Here is a 10,170-nt window from a genome sequence, read left to right on the forward strand (position 1 = left end):
CCCTGCCTCAGCCTCCCGAGTGCTGGGATTACAGGCATGCGCCACCATGCCCGGCTTCCAGGCTGGCCTTGAACTCAGCAATCCTCCTGCCTCAGCCTCCCGAGTGCTGGGATTATAGGTGTGCGCCAAAACAGCCAGCTAGTCATCTTTTTCAAAGTAAGGCTCATCTGTGAGGCATGAAATAGAGCCAAAAGCACGCATGAACACACAGGAAGCGAACAGACCTGAGCCACGACTTTTTCTGAATCGCCAACGAAAGGCGAGAAGAGCTCGGCTCCGCTCAGTGAGAGGAAGGCACAGCAGCAGCTGGTGGCCAGGGCCCGCACCAGGGTGGTCTTGGCGCAGCCGGGAGGCCCGTGGAGCAGGAGGCCTCGGGGAGGCGTCAGGCCCATCCGGGCGAAGGCCTGAGGGAACTTCAGCGGCCACTCGACGCTCTGTGTGGAGCAGAGACGGAGACCGAGCGTCACCTCAGAGCCCTGCGGCCTCTCGCTCACCCGCGCCTGGCTCCCTCAGGCGCAGCACTTCCGTGTCCAGCACGGACTCCAAGCCCAGCACTTTACACCTGCCAGTCAGTGCCCCCCATCCCGTCTGCCCACAGGGTCCTTCCTCAGCACTCCTCTCTGCCCTAGTGAGCCAGGGTCTCGGTGGACTTCTCACACAGCTCTCCGCTCAGTGATCCTTTCCCTGCCCACTAACCCCCTTGTCACGCTGCGCTACCACCTGTCCTTTATTTTCACTTTTCTTTTTCTTTTGAGACAGGGCCTCACTATGTAGTCCAGGCTGGCTCGAACTTGCAGTGATCCTCCTGCCTCAGCCTCCAAGTACTAAGATCACAGGTGTGCGATGGAGACCACTATGTAGCAGCTCTGAGCAGGATTTAATATTAACCAACTGGCTTTTCATGTTTACTTGGGAGTTGTCCGAAGCTTAGGCACCTTGTCAACAGCTGGGCAGTTGACTCATAGTAAATAAACCTCTATGGGTCACTGGTAACCGCTGAGGCCTGCATCGGCCTGTGAAGCTGTGAAGCGTCACGGACAAGGAGACTACAGCTGAGGACGCCTGGCTCCAACCCCAGTTAACTACCAGGACACTGCAGCTGCAGGCCCCACACTCCTACAATAAATACCAACCTAAAGATGAGGTAGTTCTCCTGATTGACATAATTTACTGCTTGGGAAAATTCTCCCAAGGTCCTGTGAGATTCCTGTGTGTTCTTGAGTATCCTCTCCCTTTGTTTGAAAACCAAATAAATACGGGCCACCCAGAGAAGTCTTTGGTAACTCAGAGAATACTGAAGCTATAAGAGAGTTAGTCCCTCCTGGAGCCCTGAAATCATTTCTATTGTCTCACTTATTTAAGCCTTTGCCATCCACTCGCTGGGGAGACTGCGGGCCTGATCAGCCCGCAATAACTTTGGGTTATTTAACCCGGTTTTCCATAGGTGTGCACCCCCACACCCAGCCACCTTTTACTTTTAGAGTGCTTATTAATTTTGCTCATCTTCCCAGGCTCAGTTTGTTATTCTGCTGTTGCTAGCATGGAAGCGAAGTTCCCCTCTAAATCCTCAGCATCTAAGATGACACCTGCCCAAAGCAGCTACTCAGTAAACATTAGGCGAATCGTGAATGAGCCCGACTACCTGCAAAGCAGCTGGCTCTGTGGCTAGTTTCACGGATGAAGGGACTCGGGCAGGGAAAGTTCGCCTGCCCGCTTCTTTGTGCCACAGCAGCACCACGATGGACCTGGGCCACTAATTTAACCTCCGCGCACTTGCCCTTAACTGCTGATGCAACCTCTGTGGAAGAAAGAGAAAGCCCAGGCGACACGCACTGTAGCTAAGGACAGCTTCATAAAACAGCAACCCAGTTAGAAAACAGCACCAGAGGGAAGCCTCCACAGGACGCAGGGAAGCTCGGGAGAGAGGCCTGCAGTGACCCAGGCCACAACCATCCCAAGGCTGGGTGTCCCGGGGGTGCAGGTGGGTGCAGCGTGCACTGAGCGAACACGCACAGGAAGCACAGAAAGGAATCATGTGCTATGCAGGGACCGAGGTCTGGCTGCAACCACTGAGGCAGGGAGCCCGGTCAGGCGCAGGGTGACTGGCATGGCTCCCTGTCGGGAGCCACGGAAGCTGGAAAGTAATGACATGTGCAGGACAAAGCCAGCCCGAGAACACGGGAGCTCCGAGAACACGGGAGCTCCTTGAAACATGTAAACAAGCCACTGTAGCTTGTTAACTGACTGCTGCACAGTGAGGCGAAAATGAACCAACCTCTTGAGGGTAGAAACAAACACTCTACTGGTCTTGGGCAGCTCCCCTTCTCCGCTGAGAGGCCGGCCCTCCACCTGATCCCAGCTCTTGTCTCTTGTCTATTTTTCCTCATTCTTGCCGCCGTTCCTTCCTGGGGTACAGCAAGCACCCAGCCCAGCCAGAATCCCTACAGTTCCCACACTGAGTGTGAGGGCCCGGGGCCCCAGCAGGCAGCAGCTCAGGGACCTGGGCCCGTACGCGCCTACCTGAGCGCTACAGAGCTTGCAGCCCACAGCTGCAGGAACAGCTGAGGCCCCGGGCTTGCAGATCACGAACTCAGGCTCGGGGAGAATGCGCAGAAGCCACCTGAGCCCCAGCCTCTGAGGGGCAGGCAAAGGAAAGCGTTCCCGGACAGGAAGCTCGCGTCCCTCAGGCACCCGTGCACACCAGAGACAACGCAGATGGAAGAAACCCGGGTGCGTGATAAAGCTCTCCTGGAGCCAAGCATTCTGCATTCACTGCACGTGCGCTCCTTGTTAAGGTGAAGACGTGTAACTGGTATGTACAGACCAGCGCTCCCCAGAGCTCGTAGACTCTGCTTCCTTAGAGCCGGATCGGCCACAGGCCAATTCGCAAACTGGCCTGTGACGCAGGAGTGGGGATCGGCACCCGGAGCGGGGTGCCCCTCACTCAGCCCACTGGCGGGTCCTGGGCAGCCGCTACTGGCCTCATCCTGCAGCCAACTCAAGTCCAGGCCAGAGGTCAGGGGACGCTGAGGCCCCACACTTGAGTATGGACAGCTCACAGACTAAGAATGCTTGGTATTACTGTTTTAACACTTTAGGGAAAAGAGAAAAAATCAAAGTATTAATGGGGCAATCTGAAAATTATGGTTTCAGTGCCCTTAAATGCAGTCTGGTCACAACAGGCGTCCTTTGTCCTGCAAGGGGCTGGACGGCGAATCCAAGGACTCGAGAATGTCCGATACAGAGCGCCCCAGCTCATACGCAGCAGTGTGAGGCCCTGGGTCCAAGCTCCAACCCAGGGGAAAAGAACAGGCACAGTACTGGCTCTAACTCTGCCTGTCCTCCACACACGTGCCATCGTCCCGGACCTCCCGCAGTAAACGTGACGTCCACAGCTATCACACAGCACTGTCCCGACCGGTGACGAGGAAAACAGCCTGCGTCCCTGGTCCGGACGCAGCCCTCCCGACCACGCGTCCTCGCACGTGGTCACCAGGTCCACAGATGCAGAGCCGGTGGCCGCAGCAGCAGAGCGTCCCCTCTCCTGTGTCCACAGCTGCCCCTGACCACAACAGCAGAACTGAGGCTCACTAAGCTCACAACACTGACCACTGGCCCCTTGCAGGAAAATCTGCTGACCTCTGTTCTAGGCTGTCAACTCTTCACAGCAAAAACCGCACAGGACAAGGGCCGAGGCGGGAAATCGCGAAGGCCATGTCTGACGTGTGGGTCTGGCTGCCGCACTCACCACACACCGACGCCAGGGCCGCAGCACCCCACCTGCTCCCATCACAAGGGCGCGCGGCACTCCGCGACCCTGCATGGGCTGAGCAGGACACGTCACCTGCATATGTGCTGCCGAAGCGAGCACAAGGACACGTCACCTGTTTCAGCTTCAGTTTTACATCTTCGAGGCCGCCGATGTCCTCCCAGCCCACAGGCCTGACGTCCAGCAGCCCGATAGCACTTCGCATCGCTGAAGGCTGGATCTGCTTCAGAGCGTCCAGGAAGTCCGTTTCCTCGATTGTAGGACTGTCTTGGTTCTGAGAAAACACACCCCCAAAAAAGAAAACCAGACAGAAAATTAGGTGGGCCTTCTTTGTGCTACATAAGCATATTTTTTAAAAAAAATCTTCTTTCGGATGTGTAAATCTATTTTGTTATCATCATAACAAAATGAAATCACAGAATGAAATTTATATATATAGTGCCAAAAAAGGAACATCTCTCACCAATTCCCGCTGGTATTTATCACCAGCCGATGTCAACAGTTTCTTCTGAATTCTCCTGGCATGTTTTGTGTCAGTAACATGTGCACCCTTTAAGCAACTTGAACTAAGTCATAGACATATACTCTGCACTTTTCTTTCTCACTCATCTTAGAAACCCTTCTCACAAACAATAGGTCAGGGTCAGTCTTGTTAAAGCTTCAGCCGAAAAGTCTTCCTGCCCCGGTTCAAGTACTTTCTATAATTTTTCTCCAAGCGGAAGTGCAGGGTTTAAGAGTGCGCACATTTGTGATTTTGCCGGCAATTCCTAAAGCCAGCGAAGCTGCGTCAGGTCCTCCTCCTACGGTGGCACAGGGCTGCTGCTCTCCCCCACCTCTCATCACCAAGGTCACATTTTTAGCTTCTGGCCCATGCAACAAGAAGCAGTGGTGTGCACTAATGCGTCAATTAAATTTCCACCTCAGAAGGAGGTGGAAGGAATGAGGGACTCACTTAGAAGCTGCAAGAACAGGTCGCCATAGGTCGCCATATCCGGGAAGAGACAGATCTGAGCGACTCACTGTCTCCTCTAGTATTTCTTGGGGCAAGAAGGAAAACAACAGCTACACAGGGGAGGAACTGGACACTACCGTGGTCGGTTGATCAAAGTTAGCATCACCAACCAGGAGCCCAGGACATCCTGTGCCTCTGAACATGGTACTCCAAGGACACAACATTACTTCTGCAGTATTCCCAAAAAGGACGCAGACCCCAAGTCTAGCCATTCTACAAAACACCCCACCTGTATCACTTATGTCAATGTCAAATGTCTCAGATTTTTAAAAAAAGTGTTCAAGAGCTTTCTAGGTGTGGTGGTGTATGCCTACAATCCCAGTGTTCAGGAGGCTGAGGCAGGAGAATCACCCCGAGGTGAAGGCTAGCCTGGCCTACATAGTGAGTTCAAGACCAGTCTGAACTACACAGCAAGACCCTGTTCAAAAAAAAAAAAAAAATTTTTTTTAATGTTTAAGATTTAAAAAGACTACCTGGGCATGGTAGCACATGCCTGTAATCTCAGCACTTGGGAGGCTGAGGCAGAAGAACTGTCACAAATTCAAGGTCAGTCTGTACTAATAGTGAGTTCAAGACCAGCCTGAGTTACATAGTGAGACTGTCTCAAAAAATAACACACAAAAAAACAAAAAAAGCACGAGAGAGATTTAAAAAGACTAAAGGAGTGCAATGTATTATCCTGAACTAGATCCTCTTCAAGAGAAAACCGTTAAAAACACTAGGATACTTACCACATGAGAATATGGCCTATACATTTCGAGAACATTCTGAATCACTGTTAAAGTCCACTGTGCTCATGTACGGACACAGCCTTGTTCTTAGGAAACAGTGACATGTTAGGGAACAAAGGATCATGATTTGTGCAACTCATTCTCAAATGGCCCCCAAAATGTAAAATACATGTGTGTGCTCACAGAGGGAGGGAGAGGGGGAGAAAGAGAATGAATGATAAAGCTAATCTGGTAAAATGTTAAAAATTAGTGAATCTGGACAAAGGGTTTATCTGTCAGGCGTTCTCTGTAACTATCCACTTTAAATTTTAAATTATTTTAAAATAAAGTTAATAAAAACTGAAAAGAAACACTTCTGAAAGGAAGAAGGAAGACTTCTCAGGTCTGTTGCTGTTCCTTTCATTCCCAGCGCCTGTCCATGCCCTGTTGCCTGTTTTTCCTGGGGTTGTCTGGTCTTGTCCTGCTGACTTGTGAACGTTCTCTATCAAGGAACTTGGGCTGAAGGAGTTTCCTTTCCAAGTGTTCGAAAGAGCAAATCACGCCCTTTTCGCTGTAAGACCATGTGCTGAGAAAGGCCACTTTCGCGTGGAGATTTTACTTTGTACGGAGTCTTATCATTTCCTTGCTTAGTCGAGGGAAGCAAAGCTTTGGTTAATTAAAAATTCCTTACATCTCTGTTTTGCATTCTATTTCCTAAAGAATTTGCCCTCTTCCATCAAATTCTGAACATTCAGTAGTCCACAAACCCTCACTTTTCAACAACAATCTATGTTCTGACATATTTCCCAAGCGGGTGCACAGAGAGCTATTCCGAAGAGTATTTTCCAAAAATGTAATCAACCGGGTCTCTGGGAGGTGACGTTCCAGCCAGTTTTACTTTCTTAGTAACTTTCTCTGTCTTGTTTGATTTCTCACAAAGAACACCAGTACATAGTTTAAAAAATACAACCGTGTGTTGCTAACAACGGGGGTGGCACTGGCAGTGATACACAGTTAAGCAACTGTGCCTCTTAACCACATGTGGGGCGGGGAAGCCCACAACACACCCAGGCCTCGTGCACACACCCTTGTGTACCTGGCCCATCACTGACGCAAACATTATGCGACACGCGGCTACAGCACTTCTTGCTGGCAGTACTGACTGGGCCTGCATGCTCATCTCTAGGTAGCGCAACTAACCTGTGAGAACCTCACTTGCAGCTCCGGGTCACCTACTGTGCACGGCCTCACTAGATTGTCAGAACTCTCTCGGCAGCAGCACATTGTTTCCCCTCTGCAGGTACTGAGCTACATTTGTAATCCTTTAATGGGAATGCGTCACAAAAGGTTAATCCACTCTAACGGATCCTCGCCTGGCTGCCCCTCAGCTGCCTGATGGGGAAAGAAGAAAAAGACAAGCCAGTACCTGCCCAGATGTCTCTGTCCCTCCTTCCTGTGCCTTTCTTCCTTGCACTTCCCAGACAGCCGTCGCCCACGGGAACTATACTTAGGCCCCTCCTGAAGCGGCAGCAGCCGGCTGGTCCACCTAAGCCAGAGGTGCTCAGTCAAACTGGGATCTCTCAAAGCAGAGGGGCTCCTAAACGCACACCTCATCCTTGCCTCGAAGGACACAGAGGCTCACACTGTTACCCGTGAATTTACAAAATGTCAAGCGGTTTGGGTTCTAAACCCACACGATGACCTAGAAGTTCATGTTACTTCTCCCCACTTTTAGTATAAGAGTAAATAAAAAGGAAGAGGAAGGCATTTAAAGAAAATTCCAAGCGTCCAATCTTCTCCGGGATCAGAAAATTTTATTTTCCCATAGGGTCTCGTTAATTAAAAAGAGGGAAAATACTACCTTGGCAATGTTGGAATCCTAGATAGCATCTTATCTGAGAAAGCGAAGTTAACTGTGGTGGGCCTGGGAGATACCGCGCACTGCGTAACAGACAACGGGAAAACCCAGGGCCATTTCCGTGCTATTCCTGCCCAAACGCAACACCTGAATTGCTCGAGAAAACAGCAGTCCAACCCGAACCGAAGGACAGTCCCGTCTACAGAGCACCTGACCCAAGCTGTGAAAAAACTGAGGTCACGGAGGGACTGACGGTCCACATGGATGAGGAAAAGCACGTGTCAGCGGGGACTTCCTCAGCTTGATCATGACACCGTGGTTAAAGTTCCTGCTTTTACCAAATAAACCCCCGAGGTGCTCAAGGAAAAGGGGCATCCCAGCTGCAGGATACTCTTAAATGCTTCAGAAAAAAAAACTAAATAAACTCATATGTGTGAGAGGATGATAAACATGGTCAAATGTTGTATTTGGAGAATCTGTGCGAAGGAAATACAGAAATTCTTCACACTGCTTCTGCAATTTTGTCTGACACTGCTTCAAAATAAAAAAAAAATAAGTTGTTTGCTTCCTCTGGGGCCACTGCCTTTTAGGCTGCTCTGGGCTTGGCCCTCGGCAGTTGCCAGGGAGGAGAAATACGCCGTGCAGACCTGGAAGACTCCGCCCCTCACCTTTGCCTTCCACTGTCTTCTGCTCACACAGAGCTGAGACACAGGAGTACAGAGAAGCAGCAGCCAGGAAAGCGGACTTGCCGCCCCTCGGGAAGCCCCGTGTGAAGCCGCCATGTTAGCAGGAAGACTGACCCGCGGCGGGTCCCACACCAGCCCTCCTACCTTCTCAGCGTGGAGGAGCGCGCGCATGGCGGCCTCCCTGCACAGGGCCGTCAGGTCGGCACCCACGTAGCCCACGGTCATCTCCGCAAGCGCGTCCAAATCAACGTCCCTAGAGATGGGCATCTTTGAGGTGATCACCTGCAGGATGGCCTTTCTCTGTTTCAGTGTGGGGGTCCCGATGATTACCTTTTAGGGTGCACAAAAAAGAAGAAAAATTAAAGCTTACGGTTTCAACTATCTCTTTATCTTCACAGACAGAAAGTAACTGAGTGGGCCAGTCTGGATCTAGCACCATGTACATCTAGGCAGACCTTAGATCTGGAATATATGAAAACCCCAACTTTTCAGTGGCGTGACAAGTGGCCACAAAAATCACACAATAAAAATTGAATAGATCACTTAACAAGTTTTTGTTATCTTGGGGAACCTAATCAAGTTCTAGGAGTCAGGGACAGAATACCAAACCACACAGTTTAGGTCCCCACCCATGTAGAGCTCATTCAGGAGACAGTTACCGGACAGTACCAGAAATTCACCCAAGCCCTGAACAGACTCATCTAAAAATGTGCCATTAGGGCCAGGGATATAGCTCACTGGTACAGTGCCTGCCTGGCAAGCACAAGGTCCCGAGTTCAATTCCCGGCACCACAAAAAACAAAACAAACAAAAAAACCTTGAAAAAGAACTTGAAAAATTAAAAATGTGCAATTATCCTCTCTGTAGAACCCCACCACAAAACCCAAACATCATTTACTAAATTTCTTCAGAAACCAAGAATCAATTTAGGAACAAAATTATAGGACGGCTTTGAACACTCAGCCTTCCACCAACTGAAGAGGCAACTGTGGATACCTTCTCAGTTGTAAGCAATGAAACACTCTGGTACTGCAGAAGTCACAGAGTGGCTACTGTTATTTCAGTTCCAACTACAGCCAGTAGCCCCACTTTTCTGTGCAGAAAGCAGCACTACAGAATCACACAAGACACAGCTCGGTGGCCATTAACCTGAAAACTGACAAGCCCAAAATCAAATGCCATCGAGTGCTGAGCTTGGAGGTTTTTGGTGCTGCAGAAGCTACCCATCAACCAGCTACTGGTTATTTAGAAGTCACTGGTGACCATTCCGCCCAGACTTTGCTACCTATGTTGCAATGCGTAGTTCAGCCTGGTTCTAGCATTCGCTGCCATTCCTGGCTCGCTGATTCACCGACGGCCTGAAACACTCAGTGTGCCTGGAATCCCAGCATATTCTGTCCCACGTCACCTCTTGGTGTCCATACCCGAAAAACACGAGGAAAACGCAGTGTCACGTCACTGCACTCACATCCGGCAGAATTTATGTGGTACAACAGGCTTGGGACAAATGCTTTCAACTCCCTGGTACTGCATATTGCAAGAGTAATTTTCTGGTAAATATGATGTTATGACTTCTGGTTTTAGTACAACCATCCCAGGACAAATTCTTCAGTTGAATACATCTGAGAGACAACCGCTCAACTTCATTTGTGGGACAGTATGCCGGTGTACTGCTAAGAGACGAGCAGAAGAGGAACGCTCGCTTTGGTTTAGTTCTTCCTTGCCTTCTCCCTTTTATTTCAACACGTTTTGAAGACACCTCTATTTTAAATTCTCGCTCAAATCTAACAGGCGTGTAAGAGATCAGGCTCCCTCCTCAAGGATTCACATTACTGGTAACAGTACAGAGCTTATCTTCAGGACCTGCACAATAAAACTCGTTTCTAAACGCAGCTCTACCTCTTGGAACAAAGTGACCGCTGGGAAACAGGTCCTGGTGTGCAGATCATGTACCGGGCACTGAACGTGTTCTCTGCGTTACACAGCCCTGGTCCCGCCACCCCGGCTCCCAGAGGGAGACGCCCAGGGACGCGGCCACCGCGCCCGGCCCATTCACCTCGCGGTCGAACCTCCCGGGTCTGCGCAGCGCCGGGTCCAGCGCGTCGGGCCGGTTGGTGGCCCCCACCACCACCACG

The 10,170-nt window shown here is 50.6% G+C and overlaps 1 protein-coding gene across 1 annotated transcript in view; it reads right to left on the minus strand.

The window, feature by feature from the left end:
- Positions 1–10,170, minus strand: part of Spata5l1 (spermatogenesis associated 5-like 1) — a gene marked incomplete in the record, with an annotated part of 18,384 nt that overhangs the window by 6,887 nt on the left and 1,327 nt on the right. Inside the window, 4 exon segments of the mRNA XM_005377148.2 lie at positions 225–434; positions 3,885–4,043; positions 8,180–8,365; positions 10,092–10,170. Coding sequence (XP_005377205.2) covers positions 225–434; positions 3,885–4,043; positions 8,180–8,365; positions 10,092–10,170 — 634 coding nt within the window.

This window comes from Chinchilla lanigera, unplaced genomic scaffold, assembly GCF_000276665.1.
Source record: "Chinchilla lanigera isolate Chin_1 unplaced genomic scaffold, ChiLan1.0 scaffold00008, whole genome shotgun sequence".
Lineage (NCBI taxonomy): Eukaryota > Metazoa > Chordata > Mammalia > Rodentia > Chinchillidae > Chinchilla > Chinchilla lanigera.